This window comes from Galeopterus variegatus, unplaced genomic scaffold (assembly GCF_000696425.1).
Source record: "Galeopterus variegatus unplaced genomic scaffold, G_variegatus-3.0.2 Scaffold7980, whole genome shotgun sequence".
Taxonomy (NCBI): Eukaryota; Metazoa; Chordata; class Mammalia; order Dermoptera; family Cynocephalidae; genus Galeopterus; species Galeopterus variegatus.
The window spans coordinates 74,247-97,443 of record NW_007734091.1 but is presented as its reverse complement, the minus strand read 5'-3'; the positions used below and the strand labels follow the sequence as shown (position 1 = coordinate 97,443).

Here is a 23,197-nt window from a genome sequence, read left to right as displayed (position 1 = left end):
TCTCAGGATCGCGCTGTCTCCTGGCACGGCCGCTCCAGACCCGTCGCCATCTTGGAATCGAACCCATTATATTTGAAAATTAAGTAATGTATTAGTTAAATAGTTTCTGGGTTGGAAAGTCATTCATAAAATAAATTAGGCTAGAGCTCAGGGGAAGAGGAGGAGAGACCTACTGAGTGCATGAAGGCCATAGAAGCCACAATGAGAGAAAGAAAAAAACTGCTCCAACTGTTTCAAACCCCGACTGCTTCAAGGCTGGAGCTGCTGAGTGCATGGAGCAGGAGCTGGCAAAAGCCACAGCTCTGCCCTTTGGATGGAATTGCATGGAGGCGGCAGGGGAGAAGAGGGCCTTGGTGGCCCCCAGGCCAGCAAGACCAGTAATAGGGTTCCCATGGACCTACATAGGAGCAAGGAGCCACTCAGAGGCCAATGAGTCATCACAAGGGACTGGTGTACAGCCCGTCCCATGGGAAGTGTTTGCAGCATGGGCAGTGGGGGAGACGGGCCCACCAGGAGAATACTGGGACACAGCAAAGACAGCTGATCTTCCCCCCAGTCAGCATAGGCCCACTCAGAGGAGACTGGTCAGGAATATAGAATTGCATGGTGTACAGTTTGATGAAAAGACTCAGACCCAGACCAGCGTTTCTTCACAACCCAGGTACATTGGATTTCACTAAACCCTGAAGTCCTATAAAGTCAACCATTAAAACCTGAGCTACACAAAAAGCCTTCCCCGGGGAATCAACAGCAAAGTAGCAGTTTCAACCACAGAGCTCAAGTACTGGTCCCCACAGGAAGTTTCCCCTCTTTAGAAGTAAGCAAAAGACAACAAATTAGTTCCAGTGCAGAGTTTAAGTGGTGGGAACAGCAAATAATCCAACAGAGAACTGAAAGGAAAAACAGAGTATCCACAACTAGAGATAAAGTTTGATATTAACTAGTAAATGTCTCATTTCACCAAAGAACACCTATAACACCTAGAAGGACTAGAAGTCCCCTGGACTACCAAGCCAGAAAGGAGGAACAACCAGACACTCCACTAGGGCCATGGGGCCCACTTGGGGTCCAGAGGTATGGAGGCGGACACTAAACCCTCCACCCACAACCAGGCACACTGCCATTGCCACTACCAACTAGGTAAGGAGCATGCCAATAACATCACCTCTGTGTGGGTGGCCCACCACAGCCACCACTATAATGATGGCTGCCGTGAAAGCAGCTAGATGCCACAGCCACCGTGCAGATGGTCCACTAGCCACTGGAGTGCATTGACACAAGAGGAGACACCAGCAGAGACCAAAGAAAAAAAAAGAGATTGTCTCTTGCCATAAAGCTCATTCTAGAGTGACAGAAGAAGTATCTGCTGTACGATAATATTGGGGGACCTGAACACACCTCTCAGCATTGGACAGATCATCTAGGCAACAAATCAACAGAGTAACCATTACTCTTTCAGAAGGAGAGAAGAAATCTAGGGTAATTAGAGGGGGGAAGAGGGAGGGAGAGGGGAATGGGGAGAGATTGGACAAGGGGCATAAAGAATAATTATGATTTGTAACAATATGTATGCTAGTAATACTGACTTGACCAACATATGTCAATGTTGAACCCCCAAAATATGTATAATCAATTATGATTCAATAAAAATTATTTTTAAAAATTATATTTAGAACAAAATGCCAATGAAAACACTGTCAATATTTAGGTCATATTGCAAGCAGTACAAGTATACTTCAAAAAGTTCATGAAAAAATAGAGTAAAAGATAATACAAATCTTCCATGAACTTTTTGAAGACCTCTCACATGTTAAATGTACTTTTCAGGAGACATGAAAGGTTAACCATAATGAGCTAAACATTCAAATCCAGAAACTGGATAAAGAGCAACAGATCAAAAAAGAGAAAGAGAGAGATATACAGAAAAAGAGAAATAAAATAATAAACACAATGGCAGAAATCAATGAAGTAAAGAGTAAAAAAGTAGAGATAGTTAATAGAACTGAAAGCTGCTTCTTTGAAAAAACTGGTAAGATAGACATCTTCTAAGAGTGACCAAGAAAAAAGTGAGATGCATATAAAAACAAAGGGAAATTACAAGGAATTTTTTAGAAATTATTTTTAAATATTATAAATAATTATATGCTAGTAAATTTCTAAAACCTATATTCAGAGGATAAAATTCTAGGAAATTACAAAATGCCATTTTTGGCAAAAGAAGAAATAGAAAATTTAGATAACAAAGCAGTTAAAGACCAGAAATGGTAATCAAAGACATCTTCTCTCCCATAGCACCAGGCCAGATAGCTTTGCGAAGCAATTCTACTAAATTTCTAATCTTTTACAAGGTGTTCTAGAATAAAAAAAGAGCAAAAACTGCCCTTCTTATTTTATGAGGCCAGTGCAATCTTGGTTCCAAAATTATAATCATATAAGGACAGGACAATACAAAAGAAGAAACTTATTTAGCCTTTCACTTATGAACACTGATGCAAAAATCCTAAGTAAAATATTAGCAAAGGTAAACAGATAATTTTTAACTGTTGCATTGTGATTAAATCAGGTTTAATTCAGGCTTGTAAGGAAGGTTCAAACAGAGTATGTATTAATATAATTCTTCTTATTCATAAACTATGAAGAAAAGTCATATGATTACCTCAGTAAATGCAGAAACTTCATGAATTATGTGAATTTCACATGAATTTTTTTTAAAAAACAAAAGTCACAGAGAGGCTTCTGGGGTACCTGAAGTATTCTATCTCTTGAGATTTGAATAGTGGTTACGTGGTATGCTCTCTAATATGCTACACACCTATGTATTTGTTTAATATACTTTCAGATGTTATTTCACAGTAAATAAGATTTAAACATTATGGGAAAGAAGAAAATGCCACAAATAACTAACCTGAGTTTGAAAATGAGGAACAAAAGGGGAGACCTTGACCTACCACATATTTAAACAAAGTAGCAGTAATAAAAATACTTTGAAATTACTAAGAATAGACACATAGACTAATAGAATAGAGAGCTTAGAGACAGACTCATGTACTTATGGGAATTTAATGTATATTCAAGGAGGCTCCACAAGTCAATGGGGGAGATATTAACTCTTTGATGATGTTAGAAAAACCAGCTTACTCTTAGAGTAACAAAACTTTATTTCCACCTGACACTTATACAAAGGTTGACTTCAGATGAATTAAAGACTAACTGTGAAAAGTAAAATTATAAAAGAAGGTATTTTTAGAGGCTATTTTTGAGATAGGGAAGTACAGATCATAACAATTTGATCATATTATACATAAGGACCTTTTAACAAAGAATACCATAAACAAAGTTGCCAGGTGGACAGATTAGAGAAGATTATTGGAAGTATTTATAACATTTGGATCCCCATACTGGCCAGCTGCACACAAAAAAAGAGAGAGAGAGAGAGAGAGAGAGAGAGAAATTTATAATGAACAAGAGAATAACAGCAAAATCAACAAGAGAAAGAAGCTCCAGTAGCAATGTGGGCAAAAGACAAAGACATGCAATTTATAAAAGAGGAAATTCAAACAAGTGTAAATGCTAACAAGCATATAACAGAGTTATCAGGGAAAAGCAACTTAAAAACATGATGAGACTGGCAAGAACTAGAAAGCTCCATAATACTAAGCACTGGGAAGGATATGGACGTTTAGGAACCCTCATGCACTCGTAGTGGAAGTATAGACTGGTGTGGTCTGTTCTGGAGGGTAATCTGGCAGGATTCAATAAAATTAAGTATATTGTACTCTATAACCTAGTGGTGATGTTCCTCGGAATCTACCTAAAACGTCCCCACAAGTTTATAAGGGAGTATGTATGAGGCATTCATCATGGTGTTGTGTCAGTTACTATAAAGTGGGTAGATGAGATGGGGGGATAATCCTGTAGAGTCCTGTGCAGCAGTTAGAAACAACAGATTAGCCATATACACAGTACACTGGTGGAGCTTTAGAATGTACTAAGTGCAAAAATAAGAAGATGAGATCCAAAGCACAGTATGTGGGTATCTCTATAATGTGGCTATCATTTTTTGATTTGTATTCTTTCCCATCTATGAGGGTACTTCAAAAAGTTTGTGGAAAGATAGAATTAAAAGATAATACAAATCTTTCTGTGAACTTTTTGAAGTACCTTCATATGTGTGTATTTTAATCGTGCTACATTACCTAGAAGCTTTTTAAAAAATCTATATTTTTCTTTTCAATTTTTTCTATAACCGTAACATTAAAAGTTGCCCCTGAGACATCCACTTCTGAAAATAAGTAAACTAGATTTCTTGAACTAGCTCCCAATACAAAACACCTAGGAATTCTGGGTAAAATATAACAAACATCTTTTTATAGTCATAGGGGAGCTCATAAGAAAGGAAGAAAATCTCCGGAGGCTGAAAACAAAGAGAGAATTAAAATCGAGAGAGCTAAGCTGACAATGACACTGACAGGGCCTTCATGGCATTTACCAAGCTTGGTTTTCAAAGGCTTAGGTTTGAGTGGCCCCATGAGAACGGAGAAAGGCCTTAAGTGAATGAGTGGTGAAGAGTAAACCCACCATGTAGAACTTTAATTCTTGAACGGCTATAGCTCCAGTGAAAATATGGACAAGGAAAAAAATTGGCCTGCCAGCAAAAAAAAACAGCAGCAAAAAAAGTGCCTCAACGTGGGCTCCAGGAGGTGGAAAAAAGTATCCTCTGAGAATTCATAATGGCAGACCTGCCTTTCTGTACATTTGAATTTTTTATTACATGTGTGGTAAACCCCATGTGAACAAATGAAAATGAAATCATCCAGAATTTATCATACATTGGTTTGGCAGATGTCATGGCAAATTCTTTCTGTAGGGATGCATGCTATGGTTTGAATGTTTGTGTCCCCTCCAAAATTCCTGTTGAAACTTAATCCCTAATGCAACAGTATTAAGAAGTGGGGCCTTTAGGAGATGATTAGGCCATAAGAGCTCTGCCCTCATGGATGGGATTAATAACTTTGTAAAAGGGCTGGAGGGAACTTGCTAGGGTGTTTTGCCCTTCCATCCCTTCTGCCACATGAGGACATAGTCTTCAAGGTGCCACCTTGGAAGCAAAGATCGGGCCCTCACCAAACACTGAATCTGCTGGCACAGAACTGTGAGAAGTAAATTTCTATTTATAAATTACCCAGAATGGTTCAGATCCCCATATTGGCCACCTGCCAAAAAATAAATGTATTTTCCAAATATATATATATATATTTATATATGTATATATATTTTCCAAATATATATATATATATATATTTGGAAAATATATATACATATATAAATATATATATATATATTTATATATGTATATATATTTTCCAAATATATATATATATATAATTACCCAGTCTAAGGTATTTTGTTATAGAAGCAGGAACAGACTAAGACAACCCTCGACCAAAGTCTTGCAGGATTCCCATAAGTAAATCCCTGCTCAACTTGAGCTTCATACCCAAAATTAGAAAACATGAAAGAATCAAACCACCATGAACAAGAAACAGCAGAATTAGTACCTCCAAAATTCAAAAAATTGAAATATCAGGTACAAAATACAAAGAAAGTGCTTAAAGAAGTAAAAGTGGAACTGAAAACATTAACAAAATTCTATCAAAAAGGTCAGTCAGATTTGAAAACTTGAAATTCTAGAAATGAAAAGTACCTATTGAAATGTGAAACTCAGTAACCATTAAAACAGAAGAATAAACCCAGCAGAAGGGGGAAAAAATTAGTAATCTGGAAGAGAGAACTGAAGAAATTGCCTAGAAAGCACAAAATTTGAAAGTATGAAAGAGAAACAAAGTGACAGGGAAGACAGAATGAGGATTAAAATACATTTCATTGGAGTTCCAGAAGAAAAGAAGAGAGGCAGTATTTGAATAGGAAGTGGCTGAAAATTTTTATAACTGCTGAAAGAGCAGGAATCACCAAATCCAGATATCATAGTGAATCCAATACAGAAATAATTTAAAAATTCACATAAAGACACATCCTAGTGGAAGTTTAGAACATCAAAGACAAAGAAAAGATTTTAAAAGCCAACTGAGAAAAGGTTACTTATAAAAGAAGACAGTTATACTGATTACATACATCTCAACAGCAACAATTTAAGCCAAAAAGTAGAGCAGGAATTTTTCAAAACACTGGGGAAAATATCAATTTCAAAGTACATGCACAGCTAAGGTATTATTCAAAACCAATGGCAAAATAAAGACATAGTCTTCCCTAAAGAAAGACTGAAGGATGTACGTACACAAAAAGAAAGAACTGAAGAGCAAGGAGGAATAGTTACCAAGGAAATTGATAGGTACTTGAAATCTAAAGCATTGGCTGAAAAGCAATAGTAATTACTAATATAGGAAGTAAAAAACAAGAGAAAACTGAAATATGAGACCACAGTTTAGAGTTAAATCTATAGACCTTTAATTGTTTAGGAGAAGGGTGGTGATATTGATTTACCATAGACTTTAAGTTGTATCCATATCAAAATTTGAAAGGCAATTATTCACATCTTGGGCACAAGGGGTGACAATCAGCTTTGAATCTCATGAATATTCATAACCCATAAAAAACAAACAAAAAAAAAAAAAAAAGAAACATAGAATATAACTTCCTAAGTAGAAAAGGAAATGGTTTAAGAAGAAATTTTAGTTAAAAAAAAAAAGCAAATAAACTAACAAGGAAAATTGTTAACCTTTTAGCCCACTACCATATTTAAACAATAATCCATCCCTTTTCCCACTTTGTAATCTATGCCAATTTGCTAGAGTGCTTAGGACTTTCTGCATGGAATGTTTTAATGTCTTCATGTCACCCATTCCTCAAAATGAGTCATGTTTCAGCTCTTGCCCTGCTACATCATCCCCTCCACGAGAGACCATCTCTTCTATGCCAAGACTTAGCAAAGACCAAGATATGCAGCATGCCTGCCCCCTACCTTTCATTCTCGCTACACTAAGAGGCCAGCAGCAGAATGGCTAATAGACTTCCTGAGACTCAGTACCTGTTGCATGGGGCAGGATCACACTTGGGTTCTTCCCAATGAGCACATTAAAATAATGCACTTGGAAAGTAAAGAAAATATAAAGAAGAAAATGAAAACTTTACTTGTTAATCCTCCCATCCCAGGATTACTCACCATTATCATGTTGGTTTATTCCTGCGGACTTTTTCCTAGGTGTAGAGTCACAGTGTATATGCTATTTTGTATCCTGTGCTTTTTAGTTACCATTGTGTCATGGGCATTTTTCATATTATTTAAGTTTTTTCAAGAGCATAATTTTTGGTGCATTGTTTTGATGCACTGGGCCATGTCTTTATTTTCTTTCTCAAGTGCTTCTCTACCTGCTAGCTATACCATTCCATCAGGCCTGAGAGCACACTGCCTCTTACAGCACTAGTACCATGAAATCAGTCTTGAAACATCTCCTGAGATTTTTGCACTTTACAGATCTATGGTAGTTCCTTTCAGTTTAGATGGATGAAGTTGGTGCCTGTTCTGAATATTCATTTGTTCCCAGTAGCCCAGCTTTGCTCTGACTGATGTTGCAATTCTTTCAGTCCGGGAGAGATGGTCTGTGGCCTCTAGGAGGGAGTCTTGTCCTTGCCACGGGACAGCTTGTAAGCACTGCACTACCGTGATTGGTGAACAGCCCTAGCAATGAGGCCAAAATCACACTCACCATCCCTGTCCCCTCTGGCAGCTGTGCACTGGGCAAAATGTGGTTCACAAGCATCTTCCTGGCCCTGGATGCCCCAGAGATGTCTGGATGAGGGGTGAGCAGCTTAGCAAAAACCCACCAGAGGGTTCATCCTATGGCTACAGCAGGTCACAGTTGCCCTGTCTGTGTCAGGCAGCCCAGGCTTTATACACCCTGATAAAGCCATCGCACACCTCATACCCATGTTTCTGTGACAGGTTTTTGTCCAGCGGTGCCTGGCAGGGAAGAACATGTCTCACATAAAAGGCGGCTGCCTCCTGTGTGGGTACCTGAACCTGCTGCCCATGTTTAGTATAGTGATGCCAGGAATGATCAGCCGCATCTTGAACCCAGGTAAATTCTTAATTCTGTGTTCACACTTATCAACTTCTCCTCTCTTAGAGATCTAGAGTATTTGGGATTATCAGGTCTTGCACAGTATACTAAGGTGTCCCAGAGTGCTTCCTTGGGAGCTATTGGGTTAGGTCACTGAAGTGTCCCAGAGTGCTTCCATGGGAGCTATGGTGTTAGTATTGAAAAGCAGCTGAGCAGAAGTCTGGCAGAAATTAGATTTGGGTAGCAAGAGAGAAATTCCAGGGAGATAAATTTAGGCAGGAAAGAGCAGATCAATGTGTTTTCTCATGGGTCAGAGCTTCTCTCCTTCCAGCAGAGGCCCAGTCCCTGCCATGATTTTGAGATAAGAGTCTGCAGGAAGGTTGGGTTACTCCATCCCATCACAAACATCATCTGGCTGGGCATGCCCTGTGTTCCAGGCATGCTCTGGGCTCTTCCACATGCTGTTGCTGCTTCTCACAGCCCCAGAGGTAGGCTTTCACAGCATTATTGAACTCATGAGGCATGTTGGAGTGAGCTTGGTGTAACCCCCAAAGTGGGCCTGACTTCAAGGTCTACGTTCTTTCCATTAAATACTATTAAAACATCCCTGCTTCCTTTATTGGGCAATCATAATTCCGTGGATGTATCTCATCCCCATTTCAGCCTAGTATTACTAGCTCATCCTCTGTTTATTCATTAAAGTATATGGAGCTCTTACTGTGATAGGTGGAGCCACAGGGGCAGAGCAGGTGACTTCCAGGATAGTCTCTTGCTGCAGTGCTTTTGACAAAGCCAAACAAAATGTAGACCATTTTTTATTGTAAGTAACGTGCAGTAGAGATCTCTAACCCTAATTCATCCTTCAGTCTGCCCCTGAGAAATGTGTCTTTGTAAAAGATCCTAATTCCAGGGCCAGCCCATGGCTCACTGTGGAAGTGTGGTGCTGATAACACCAAGGCTGCGGGTTTGGATTCCTATATAGGGATGGCCAGTTAGCTCACTTGGGCCTGCGTGGTGCTGACAACACCAAGTCAAGGGTTAAGATCCCCTTACCGGTCATCTTTTAAAAAAAAAAAAAAAAAAAAGACCCTAATTCCTTTCCACTGTTAACATAGAGGAGTGCTCTGTTTCAACATTCCCAGATTTGTTGTTCGGCTGTCAAGTGTAGCTTTGTTAGATCTCAGAGGTGGTGCTTCATTATAGGTTAGAAAATAGACCCTTATGCTCTTCAAGACCTTGCAGTCTCAAATACTCTGAAATAATACCCCTATCAGGGCTAAGGGAGTATGTGCTCACACATTCATATGTGGACAGATAATCTGTTTGCTTTCCTAACACCCAGCCGGGATGACTGAAAGGCTTATTGAGATCACATGACTTGCTTTGGGTCATGCAGTGAATTGGTAGAAGCACCAATTCATTTGACTTGTAGGTGCCTGACTCCTAGTCTTTTCCTCCACCCAAGCTCCTATAGAGTGTTTAGGATCATGAATGGGGACAGTTGCCAGTGGACCAAGAATCTAACATCTACATATGAATATATGATTCCTAATTTGCTTCTTTTTCCCTGAGCTCAGATTTTAAAGCTTTAAGACCAGCATGCTGATATGTCTGTTATCTCTTTGCAGATAAAGTGGCATGTGTTGTACCTTCAGAATGTCAAAAGTACTGTGGCACCAAAAATGGTTGCAGCCCCATTGCCTACCCACTACTGATGATAGAGCTGCTACCCAGTGGTAAGAAATGGGTCCTGCTGCTGAAGCCATGGAAACCTCATGATCTGTGTCCCCATTGGAGCCTGTGCCTCAGGCTCTAAGTGGATGGGTAGGAGCAAGGAGGCTGGGATGACTTATCTACCAGTCAGTCCATCATTCCAGGTGGAAATGCAGGCTGTGGAGTGGGAGGGATGTTGGGGCTGCAGAGCGAGGCTTGCTTGCCCTGATGGAAGGCTCAGGGCCTCCCTCTCCATTCCTCATGCACCCACGGGGCTCGTCATCTCAGAAGCAGAACATGTGCATGCTATTTGCATTATTCAGTTCACCTGCTTAGCTCGCTCTTTTGCTTATTCACTCAGAAAATGGGCTACACATTATGCTAGGCATTGTTCTAAGCCATGAGAATACACAGATGTGTAAGTCCTAGTCCTGCCCTCAAAGAGCTCACCGTCCATTGGGATAGGCAAGGAGACAAGCAGTTGCCCAACAGTCAGATGACTTTAGTTGTGAGATGACAGGGAGCCCATGCATTTACCTCACCTTCTTCCCCAAATCCCATTGAAATGGCCAAATGATGATCACAACTTAAAAAAACAATTCTGTATTAGCTCTAGAGCATAGTAGGTTGGGAAAAATGAGATATTTCCATAAAATACAGTACAGATGGAATCAGACTGAAGGAAGTACTGACCATTCCACAGTTTAGGAAGTGAGTTGGCTGGACTCCCCAGCTGAGCCTCAGGAAATGCCCCATCTTAGAGCAACCAGGGCTATGAGTGAGAGTGGGCAGCTGAAGGAAGCAAATCAAAGGACCCCAGTCTATGCCTGCTCCAAGCAGTCCATTGAATGCAGCTGGGGACATTGCTGCAATGAGCTTCCAGTTCAGGTCCTGGTTATCCTCCAGCTCTCCCAACAACGTACAGAAAAGAAGTCTCTCAACCAAGGAGTTAACCTCCCTGCTACACGGTGGCCTTTCATGTACTAGATTGTTATGTTTATAACTAACATTTGTTGAGTGTTTCCCCTTTATTGGACATTGTGCTAACCTGTCTACTTAATTTATCTTAATCTTAACATAAGCTCTTGTAGTAGGTACTGCTATCCCCCTTTTACAGATGAGGACTCTGAGGCACAAGGAGCCGCATCACTTGCCTACAGTGCGAACCTTCTCTGAGCCTCTGCTCCACATCTGCATCAGTGGCGTCCATCTCACAGGGCTGTAGGGAGGATGGTGTAGGCTCATGCCTGAAGGAATGTTCTGTCACAGAGTAACCACCCAAGAGACATTAGCTCCCGTTATTATATAGAGACACAGCAGGAGACTAAGTCTTGTCACATAGCAAGGACAAATGTAATGTATTAATCTCCCTTAGATGGAATTCCACTCCACCTAAAATTTGAATGTTTTGTAGGAGAAAATTTAGTGTATGTAAAAGTTCCTTAGGAGGCCTAAGTCATCTCCTGGCATGGTCAGAGAGCTGGAGGTCCAAGAAATGTCCCTTCTCTTCCAGGCTTACGAGGCTTGATGCTGTCCACACTATGCGCCTCTCTCATGTCCTCCCTGACTTCTGTTTTCAACAGTGCCAGCGCTCTGTTCACACTAAACATCTATACCCAAATACGGCCTGTGGCCACTGAAAAGGAACTCATGATAACAGGAAGGTGAAGTATTCCTTTAATTAGATTAGTTACTGCTGTTAAGGAAACGATGCCCACAAAATGTTGTTACATGAAAAATGTAGGCTGTAATGCTGTATATAGAATTATGTTGTTTATATAAAGTCTGTTTTTTGTTTTTTGGGGTTTTTTGCTGTAGTTTTGCGATGATGTATTGCTTTGATAATCACAAAGAAAATCATTTCCATTTGGGAAAAATAAAGTAATCACAATGATAAAAATGAGCATAGTTTAATGTACACCCCCCCCCATAGTCCTTTTGGGAAAATTTACATACATTATCTCACTTTCTCATTTAATCCTCATGACAACCATTGAAAGGTAAGTTGCTGTTCTTATTCTCATTGAACAAATGGCACAGTATTGGCTCAGAGAGGGGAATTGATCTACCTGAGATCACATAGTAAGTAGGGGAGCTTGTCCATCTCAGGGACATGCCATCAACCACGATGCTACATGGCACCTGCTAGGTCTCTGTCTTTAAAGGGCTTATTCCACAGGGTTTTACATTGGCCGCCCATGAGCCACATCCAGCCCACACACCTTTAACTTGGCCTACCTTATGTCTAAAACACTGCCTTTATCTCTCATCAAGTTGCATATCAATTGTCTATTTTATCTGTCTAACCTCTGCAGGTGTTTGAATTTGCCTTTACTGTTAGCATTATATGATTTACAAAGTCTTTTTCTGAGAAATTTTAAGAGACAGATTTCAGTTTTATTTAAATTGTTAGAGAATATAGAAGAAAACGAAGACAGATTCATTTTATGAAGCTCAAGATATTGATGCCAAAAGCTAACAAATATAGCACAGAAAAAGATTAAAACTAAATACTAATCTCACCTTTAAATATCAATGTAAAAATTGTAAATCAAATGCTAGACACAAATCCAACAATACACTAAAAGAATGTTAAAAAGAATGATATCTCATTACCAACTGTGATTTTTTCCAGAAATACAAGGATGATTCAATATTAGGAAATGTAGTAATATAACTCACCATATTAACAGATCAAAAGAGAAAAATCACATGCGTCTATTCACAGATGATGAAAAGGTATTTGGTAAAGTGGACACTTAACAATATGATAAAACATATTTATATCACCCTAAAAGCCTACATCGTGCTTAATGAAGAAACTAGAGAGAAACAAAGCAAGAATGTTCCCCCTCACCATTATATTTATATAGATAGATTTAGAGATAGATAGATAGATATAAAAATAGATGCACAGGTGATGTTAGCAGGCAAGGACTTTAAAATAAGCATGATTCATATGCAGAAGAATATAGAGGGAAAGATGTACAAAATAAAGCTCTGTAAGAAAGCACAGGACAACATTTTCTTGACCTTGGAGTATGCAAAGTTCCCTTAAACATGATGTGAAGGAAGCTAACCGTGAAGAGGGAAGTGCCATCTTGGACCCACATTAAGAATGTTAATATAAGTGCAGTTATATGGTTTATGCTCTTTTGTGTCTGGGTTTTACATAATGTTTTTGAGATTCATCTATGTTGTTGCATGTTTCCATGATTTTTTTTTCTTGTAAAGGTTTAGTATTCCATCATATGAATGTACCGCAGTTGGTCTAGCCATTCTGTTGATGGGTATTTGGGTTGTTTCCATTTGGGGCTTTTAGGAAGAAAGTTGCTATAAATGTTCTTGTAGGTTTTTTGTGGACATAAGTATCAGCTTGTCCAATCTTTCCCCATACCCCTTTCTCTCTCCCTCCCCCCTCTAATTACCCCATTTTCTTCTCTCCTTCTGAAAGAATAATGGTTACTCTGTTGATTTGTTGCCTAGATGATCTGTCCAATGCTGAGAGGTGTGATCAGGCCCCCCAATATTATCATAGAGCAGATGCTTTTTCTGTCACTCTACAATGGGCTTTGTGGAGAGAGACGTCCTCTTCTTTATCTCTGCTGGTGACTCCCCTTGTGTCAATGCACTCCAGTGGCTGGCAGACCATCTGCATGGTGGTTGTGCCATCTAGCTGCTTTCACGGCAGCCATCATTATAGTGGTGGCTGTGGTGGGCCACCCACATGGAGGTGATGTTTTTGGTATACTCTTTGGTGCTGGTGGTGTGCCTGGTTGTGGGAGTGGGGTCTGGTCCCCAGCTCCAAGCCTCATGTCCCCTGGTGGGCCCCAAGGCGCTGGTAGTGTGCCTGGGCTGGAACTAAATTTTTGTGCTTTGCTTACTTCTAAAACGGGGGAACTTCCTATGGGAACCAGTACTTGAGCTGTGTTGAGCTAAATTGCTGCTTTGCTGCTGTTTCCTTAGGGAAGGCTTTTTGTGCAGCTCAGGGTTTAATGGTTGACCTTATAGGTACTTCCTGCTCTCTAGAGACTCGGTACACCTGGGTTGTGTAGAAACTCTGATCTGGGCCTGAGTTTTTTCATCAAACTGCACCCCATGCAATTCTGCATTCCTGACTAGTCTCCTCTGAGTGGTCCTGTGCTGATTGGGGGACAGATTGGCTGTCCTTGCTGTGTCTCAGCATTCTACCAGTGGGCCTGTCTCCCCCAACGCCCTTGCTCCAAACACTCCCTGTGAGACAGTCCCTAGGACGGGCCCTGCGCCAGTCCTTTGCAAGGACTCACCTGCTTCTGAATGGCTCCCCTTTTCCAGCTGTTCTGGCTCCTCACTCCTGTGTGGGTCCACAGGAACCCCGTTAGTGATCTTGCTGTCCTGGGGGCCACCAAGGTCCTCTTCTCCCCTGCCGCCTCCAAGTAACTCCATCTGAAGAGCACAGCTGCAGCTTCTGCCGGCTCCTGCTCCATGCGCTCAGCAGCTCCAGCATTAAAGTGGCTGTGGCTGAAACACTCAGAGCAGTTTTTTCTTTCTTTCATTGTGGTTTCTCCTGCCTTCATGAACTCCGTAGGTCTCTCCTCCTCTTCCTCTGAGCTCCAGCAGCCACACCTTGGCTGATGTTACATTTTTATAGTTGTAAATTGGTTGATTTGTGGGAGAGAGTGACTCGTATAGCATACATTATACGAAGTTATACGACAGAACAGAAGAATTATGGGCTGAAAGGACAACCGTGGATTAAGCATCAGTTCTTTTAAAAAGGGCTATCTTGGTCACATCAGGGACTCCACAGCCAGAGCCCTGGATGCAATTTGGAAAAACACTAGAGACAGATGGCTGGCAGGTGCTCAATGAATATTTTTGAATGGATGTATTAATTTATCCAAAGAGTCATTGTAGCCCACTGGAGAGGCCCAAGATCTGTGGAGACTATGTGCCTCATGGTACCAGTGCATGACCCAGCAGGCAGGCCTCGCCACCACCAGACTCCATCTCCAGCCCAGGCGAGTGCATGCCGATCAGAGAGGTGCCCTGCCAGAGAGGCCTGAGATCCATGGAGACTACGCGCCCCACAGTGCCAGCGCACGACCCAGCAGGTCCCTCGATGCCACTGGACTCGATCCCCAGCCCAGCCGCATGTGCACCAACCAGAGAGGTGACTCCCTGAAGAGGGCCAAGACCTGAGGCAACCATGCACCCGAGGTGCCAGTGGGCAACTGAGCACACACTGAAGCAGCTGTGACTCTCCCCAGTGCGCCACAGGGCCGGCCGGCCCTTGACCGGAACTCTTAAGGTGCCTCTTCATTCTTGATATTGATAATTTGTTGGGGTTTTTTTCCTCTTGGTCAAACTTGTCTACGGGTTTATCAATTTTAATAATCCTTCCAAAGAACTAACTTTTGGGTTTCTTGTTTTGTCTTTTTCCCACTGATTTCTATTCTTCATTATTTCTTTTTTTCTATTTACTTCGGATTTACTCTGATCTTTTTTCTAACTTCTTAAAGTGAAAATATCATTGGTTTAAAACCTTTCCTATTTTTCACTATAACCACTTAAAGTTATAAATCTACCTCTAAGCCTTTCTTTAGCTGTGTCACACAAATTTTGATATGTTTTATTTTCATTTTCATTCAGTTCAAAGTATTTTCTAATTTCCTTGTGGTTTTTTCTTTGATCCATAGATTACTCAAAAGTGTACTGTTTGATTTCCACCTCTTTGGGGCTTTCCTTACTATCTTATTTATATTGATTTCTAATTTAGTTCCACCATGATCTAAGAATACACACAGTGAGATTTCAAACTTCTAAAATTTATTGATACTTTTGTATTCTTGCTGAATTTTTCTCTACTTCTTCTAATGTGTGTGTATGTGTGTGTGTGTGTGTCACACAAACATTCAGTATCTTCTGTATGTGAGATTTCAAACTTCTAAAATTTATTGATACTTTTGTATTCTTGCTGAATTTTTTTCTATTTCTTCTAATGTGTGTGTATGTGTGTGTGTGTGTGTCACACAAACATTCAGTATCTTCTGTACTGAGAGAAAAGTCTTAAATTCTTCAGTTATGATTGTGTAGTTATCTATTTCTCCCTCCCTGTAGTTCTGTAGTTCTTTTTTTCTTCATATATTTTGAAGTGCTGGTAGTAGGTACTTACACATTTATTCTTGTTATTGCTCCCAGAGAAATTAACCCTTTCATCATTAAGAAACGTCTCTTTATTATCTCTGATAATACTCCTTGTCTGGGTACATTGTTATTAATATAGCCCACCCAGCTTTTTTATGCTTAGCGTTTGTAACGTTTTTTACTTTTAACCTGTGAATTTATTTAAAGTGAGTGCCTTTTAGACAACATATAGTTGGATCTTGGTTTTTTATCTAGGCTAGCAATCTCTGCCTTTTGAGTGTTTATTCCATTTTGCATGTAATATAATCATTAATGTGCCTGGAAATAGTTTTTAATATCCCATTTTAATTTGTTTGGTTGCTCTGGAGATTACAATATGCATTCTGAACCTATCGCAGTCTACGTAGAGTTAACTATGTAAGGTGTAAGTACCTTGCAGCAGAATACACTATTTTCCTTTTTCATCTTCTGTGTTATTTTTATGTATGTTACATTTACATGCATAATAAACTCCACAATACAATGATAGCAATGTCATTTTTTGCTTTAAGCAATCATTTCCTTTTAAAGAAATTAAGATAAGAAAAAACTATATTTTGTATTTATCCATATATTTTATTTAAGTTTTTGTTGCTCATCATCCCTTCTTTTAGGGTCCAGTTTCCATCTGTATCTTTCCCTTCATCCTGAAGAACTTTCTTCAGCATGCTTGTTATATGCAGGTCTGCTGGTGACAGATTCTCAGTTTTTACCAGAAAATGTTTTTATTTCACCTATATTTTTGAAGGGTAGTTTCACTGGATATAGAATTTTAGGTTGACAGTACTTTTCTTTTACGACTTTATTTCTTTTTATTGAAACATAATTGATTATACATATTGTTGGGGTACAGTGTTGTACAATATGTAATGATCAAATCAATTATTTGTGTACAATATGTAATGATCAAATCAATATTATTAGCATATTCACTATTACAAATCATAATTATTCTTTGTGCCTCTTACCCGTTTTCTCCCTAACCACCCTCTCTCTTCCCCTTTCCCACCTCTAGTAGCCATAGATTTTATTCTCTCCTTCTGAAAGTTCAACATATTATTGTGGTCTATCGGTCTATCTGTCTTTCTTTCTTTCTGACTTTCTTTTTTTCCTTCTTTCTCAGCACCCACTTTTGAGTGAGGATATGCAATATTGCTCTTTGGGAGCCTGGCTTATTTCACTTAACATAATTTTCTCCAACCTCATCCATGCTGCTGCAAATGGCAGAATTTCCTTCTTTTTGGCTGAGTAGTATTCCATTATATATATGTACCACATTTTCCTTATCTGGTCATCTGTTGATGGACATTTAGGTTGGTTCCTTATCTTGACTATTGTAAATAGAACTGTGATGAACATGGTGTATTAGTCTGTTTTTGTTGCTTATAACAAAATACTTGGACCTGGGTAATTAGTAAAGAAAATGAAATTTATTGCTTACAGTTTCTGAGGCTGGGAAGTCGAAAGTCCATCTGGTGGTAGCAAAAGTGACCCAGCGGTCTCCCATTGCAAGATGGTGGAAGCAGAGAGAGCAGAGAGAGAGAGCAAGATAGACTCTCCTCTTCTTTTAAAGCCCTCAGAACCACACCCCTGACCACCATTTTTAATCTATTCACTACTGCATGGTCCTACAATCCAATCACCTCTTCAAGGCTTCGCCTTTCCATTACCATAGTAGGATTTCCCACTTTCTTAACAGTCACAATGGGGGCTAAATTTCTAATACATAATAAAACTTGAGGGACACAATTCAAGCTCCAGTGAGTTTTGGGGGGACATAATTCAATCCAGTACACATGGGAATGCAGGTATCCCTTTGACATGATAATTTCCATTCCTTTGGATATATACCCACAAGTGAGATTGCTGGATCATATGGCAGTTCTATCTGTAGTTGTTTGAGGAACCTCTATAGTGTTTTCCATAATAGCTGTACTATTTTACAGTCCCACCAACAGTGTAGAAGAGTTCCTCTTTCTCCACATCCTTGCCAGCATTTGTCTTTTTAATAATGGTCAGTCTAACTGTGGTGAGATGATATCTCAGTGTGGTTTTCGTTTGCATTTCCCTGATAATTAGTGATGTTAAGCATTTTTTTCATGTACCTGTTGGCCACTTGTATGTCTTCCTTTGAAAAATGTCTATTCAGCTCCTTTGCCTATTTTTTAACTGGATTATTTGTTTTTTTACCGTGAAGTTGTTTGAGTTCCTTGTATACTGGATATTAATCCCTTGTTGGATGTGTAGTTTGCAGATATTTTCTCCTATTCTATAGGTTATCTTTTCACTCTGTTGATCGTTTGCTGTGCAGAGCTTTTTAGTTTGATGCAATCCCATTTGTTTACTTTTTCTTTTGTTGCTTATGACTTTGGGGTCTTACTTATATAAAGTCTTTACCCAGTCCTACTTCCTGAAGTGTTTCCCCTATGTTTTCTTTTAGTAGTTGTATGGTTTCAGGTCTTAGACTTAAGTCTTTAATCCACTTTGAGTTGATTTTGGTATATGGCAAGATGTACAAGTCTAGTTTCATTCTTCTGCCCATGGATGTCCAATTTTCCCAGCACCATTTATTGAAGAGGCAGTCTTTCCCCCAACATATGTTTTTGTTGCCTTTATCAAAGGACAGTTGGCTGTAAGTATGTGGGTTGATTTCCAGGTTCTCTGTTCTGTTCCATTGGTCCGAGTGTCTGATTTTATGACAGTACTATCCTGTTTTGGTTACTATAACTTTGTAGTATAATTTGAAGTAAAGTAGTGTTATGCCTCTGATTTTTTTTTTACTCAGTATTGCTTTGACTATTCATGGCCTTTTGTTGTTCCATATGAATGTTAGGATTGTTTTATCTGTTTCTGTGAAGAATGTCATTGGTATTTTGATGGGGATTGTTTGAATCTGTAGACAGCATTGGGTAATATGGACATTTTCACAATGTTAATTCTTCTAATCCAAGAGCATGAAATATCTTGCCATTTTTGTGTGTCTTCCTTAATTTCTTTCAGAAGTAATTTGTAGTTCTCATTGTAGAGAACTTTCACCTCCTTGGTTAAATTCATCCCTAGGTGTTATATTTTTGTGTGTGACAACTGTAAATGGGTTTACTTTCTCTATTTCTCTTTCTCTTAGTTCATTATTTGAGTATATAAATGCACCTGATTTGGGGGCATTTATTTTGTATCCTGCAATGTTACCACAGTTATTAACCAGCCCTAGGAGTTTTTTGATAAGAGTCTTCAGGTTTTTCTATATGTAGTATCATGTCACCTGCAAATAGAGACAGTTTGACTTCATCTTTTCCAATCTGGACTCCCTTTATTTTTTTCTCTTGTCTGATTGCTCTGGCTAGTACCTCCAGCACTATGTTAAATAGAAGTGGTGAGAGTGGGCATCCTTGTCTTGTTCCTATTCTTAATGGAAAGAGGGCCCACTTCTTGGTGGGGACTCTCTGCAGAGTCCCAAGGCAGCATAGGGTATCATGTGGAGAGGAGGTGAGAGCATGTACTAACATGCTTTCTTACTCTCCTTACAAAGACACTAGTCAACTCCATGACAACCCATTATAGCATCAACTCATTAATTCACAAATGAATTAACTCATTCATAAGTGCTTAGTCCTCACATTCCAATCACCTCTTAAAAGTGTAAAGTATTCTTTACTGTTCAAATACCATAGTCAGGTTTCCCACCCTCTCATTGTTGTTAACAATAGGGATTAAGATTCAATATGAGTTTTGGAAGAACATTCAAACTATGGAAGATAACATCTTTAAGGAACCAAGAAAAACACCAAATAGCCTCAGATTGTCTTTTTGAATTTAGAAAGGATAAAATTTGATATAGAGCAACGTATAACTTGTCTTCCTTTTTCTCCCCTTTGTGTCTCCTACTCTGCGTATCTACTCTAGATCTTGGGTACATTATTAAAATAGAAAAATAGGATAATACCCTTCTCTTTTAGTTGTTGGGTGGATTAAATGAGATTAAAAGTTAAAGTGCACACATCAGATACCTGACAAGTGATAAGTGCTATTTTTTAGTGAACATTATTATTATTTACACGATAATGCATTGAATTTTCAGGAGAGGACAGAATTGTGGTTACTAGAGGTAGAAAAGGGGGAGGGGGAGTTAGCAAGAAATTGGTTAACAGACACAAGGAATGTTTACATTTTGTAATGAGGAACATGCTAATTATCCTGATTTGATCATCACACATTGTACACAGGCATTGATATTTGACTGTGTACTACATAAATATTACCTTCTCAGAAAACTAACTTATTATTTCATTGATCTTTTGTATCATTTTGGGGGGTCTCTGTTTAAGTTAGCTCCACTCTGATCTTAATTATTTCTTCCTGTCTACTACTTTCAGGATTGGATTGTTCTTTTTCTAGTTCTTTGAGGTGTAACATTAGATTTGAAGTCTTTCTATTCTTTTGATGTAAGTTTCTATTGCAATAAACTTCCCTCTCAGGACTGCTTTTGCAGTATCCCACAGGTTTTTGTATGATGTGTCTTTATTTTTGTGAGTTTCAAGAGGTTTTTTTTTTTTTTTTTTTTTTTTTTTTTTTTGATGTCCTGTTTAGTTTCATCTTGGACCCCTAGGTCATTCAGAGGAGCCCGTTGTTTAATTTCCATGTATTTGTATTTGCAGTTTTGCTTGTTATTGATTTCCAGTTTTAATCCATTGTGGCCTGAAAAGATACTTTCAGATGATTTCAATTTTTTAAATTTTCCTGATACTTGATTTGTGACCTAACATGTGGTTTATCCTAGAGAATGTTCCATGTGCTGATGAATAGAATGTATATGATGAGTAGATGTATATTCTTTAGTTGTTGGATGAAATGTTCTGTAAATATGTGCCGGGTCCAATTGGTCTAAGATGTAGTTTAAATCCTGTGTTTCTCTGTTGATTTGCTGCCTAGGTGATCTGTCCAATGCTGAAAGAGGACTGTTCAGGTCCCCCACTATTATCATATTGGGGTCTGTCTCTTTCTTTAGGTCTAATGGTGTTTGCTTTATACATCTGTGTGCTCCAGTGTTGGGTGCATACATATTTATGATTGTTTTGTCTTCTTGATGGGTAGATCCTTTTATCATTATATAGTGGCCTTCTTTGTCTCTTTTTATGGTTTTTGGTTTAAAGTCTGTTTTATCCTATATAAGAATAGCTACTCCTGCTCGGTTTTTGTTTCCATTTGCTTGGTATACCTTTTCCTATCCTTTCACTTTTAGTCTGTGTGTGCCTTTATGGGTGAGGTGAGTCGCCTGAAAACAGCATATAGTTGGACCTAGCTTTTTAATCCAATCAGTCTTTTGAATGGGGAGTTTAATCCATTTACATTTAGGGTTGTTATTGACAGGTATTGTCTTACTCCAGGCATTTTGTTGCTTTTTGTTTAGATGTTTTAAATATGTTTTGTTCCTTTCTTCCCCTTTTATTATTTGTCTTAAATATTTGTTGTTTTTCTAAAGTGGTAAGATTTAGTTTCTGTTTCTCGTTTGCATTTTTGTTTTACCAGTGGGTTTTGTTTTTTCTTGTGTATTCATGATAGTGATTATCATTTTTCTGATTCCAGATGCAGGACTGCCTTGAGAATTTCTTTCAGGGCTGGCTGTGTGGTGAACTCTCACAGTTTTTGTTTGTCTGGGAAATGCACTATTTCCCCCTCATTTCTGAAGGAGAGCCTTGCTGTGTATAGCATTCTTAGTGGGCAGTTCTTTTCTTTTAGTAATTTGAATATATCATCCCATTTTCTTCTGGCCTGTAGAGTTTCTGTTGGGAAGTCTGCTGTTAGTCTGATAGGGGTCCCTTATAGGTGACTTGATGCTTTTGTCTTGCCGCTTTTAAGATTCTCTCTTTGTCTTTGAGCTTTACCAGTTTGACTATAATGTGTCTTGGAGAGGATCTTTTTGGATTGAATCTGTTTGGGTATCTTTGAGCTTCCTGGATCTGAAGGTCTGTGTCTCTCCCTATACCTGGGGAGTTTCCCATTATTATTTTACTGAATAGGTTTTCAGTGCCTTTTCCTTTCTTCTCCCCTTCTGGAATATCCATGATTTGGATATTTGTGCACTTAAGGTCATCTGCTAGCTCTCTTAGATTTTCTTCATTTTTAAAAAGTTCTTTTTTTCCTTTTTTTTTTTTTTTTTTTGTCTGCCTGGGTTATTTCAAAAAGGCCATATTTGAGATCTGAAATTCTTCCTTCTGCTTACTCTAATCTGCTGCTTAGGCTCCCAGTTGTGTTTTTTATTTCATTGAATGAATCCTTCAGTTCCAGGAGTTCTGCTACATTCTTTTTTAAGGTATTAATCTCTTTGTAAATTTCCTCCTTCATATCCTGGATATTTTTTCTCATTTTGTTGCATCTCATTCTACAACTGAGTCTTCTCTTATCTCATTGAGTTTTCTTAAGATCATTGCTCAGAATTCCTCTTTAGTCAGTTCAAGGATTTCCTGCTCTTTGGGGTCTGGTACTTGAGAATTACTGTATTCTTTTGGTGGTGTCAAATTTTCTTGTTTGTTTGTATTTCTAGTATCTCTACAATTGATGTCTGGTGATCTGGTAGAGCAGTTGTTTCTTCTATTACTTTGGAGTGGGCTTTGAGGAAAAAGACTTTTTCCTCTATTTGCAGGCTCTGCTGATGACTCTCCCTGTGTCAATGCAGTTGCGTGTGTGGCATCCTGCCTGCGGGTTGGTCCTGGCTGCTACTGTGGTGGTAAGCAGTCCTTGTGGCAGCAGTACCTGTGGAGTTAGCTGTCGTGGATTACCTGCTAGAAGCAGTGTTTGTGGTGCACTCCTGCCTTCTGTTTGGGTGGTAGGGTGGCCACCCAGGGCTGCCACCTGGGACCCTGGTCACCGGACACTCTCTTGCCTTCTCTTTCACCACTTTAATGATGCTGTTATTCTCTTCTGCCCTCTTTCTGATGAGAAGTAAGCCATAATTCATACCATTGCTTTCTCTTTTTTATACCATATATATCTTTTTTCCTATGGCTTTCAAGGTTTTCTCTTCATTTTTGGGTGTGTGTGTGTGTGTGTGTGTGTGTGTGTGTGTGTGTGTGTATCTGTGTGTGTTTATTGATTCTGCTTGGGTTTTGCTGAGCTCCTTAAATCTATAAATTAATGGTTTTCACCAGGTTTGGGGAATTTTTGATCATTATGTCTTTGTATATTTTTCTACTCCATTCTCTCTCTCTCTCTCTCTCTCTCTCTCTCTCTCTCTCTCTCTCTCT

General features: G+C 39.2%; 1 protein-coding gene across 1 annotated transcript in view; it reads left to right on the top strand.

Annotated features, from left to right (window-relative positions):
* Positions 1 to 7,960: 7,960 nt before the first annotated feature.
* The window catches only part of LOC103608064 (sodium/glucose cotransporter 1-like), a gene marked incomplete at its 5' end in the record, with an annotated part of 27,659 nt that continues 12,422 nt past the window's right edge, over positions 7,961 to 23,197 (top strand). Inside the window, 3 exons of the mRNA XM_008592511.1 lie at positions 7,961 to 8,096; positions 9,707 to 9,814; positions 11,305 to 11,455. Of these exons, the coding sequence (XP_008590733.1) occupies positions 7,961 to 8,096; positions 9,707 to 9,814; positions 11,305 to 11,455 (395 nt within the window). The remainder of the gene's footprint in view (positions 8,097 to 9,706; positions 9,815 to 11,304; positions 11,456 to 23,197) is intronic.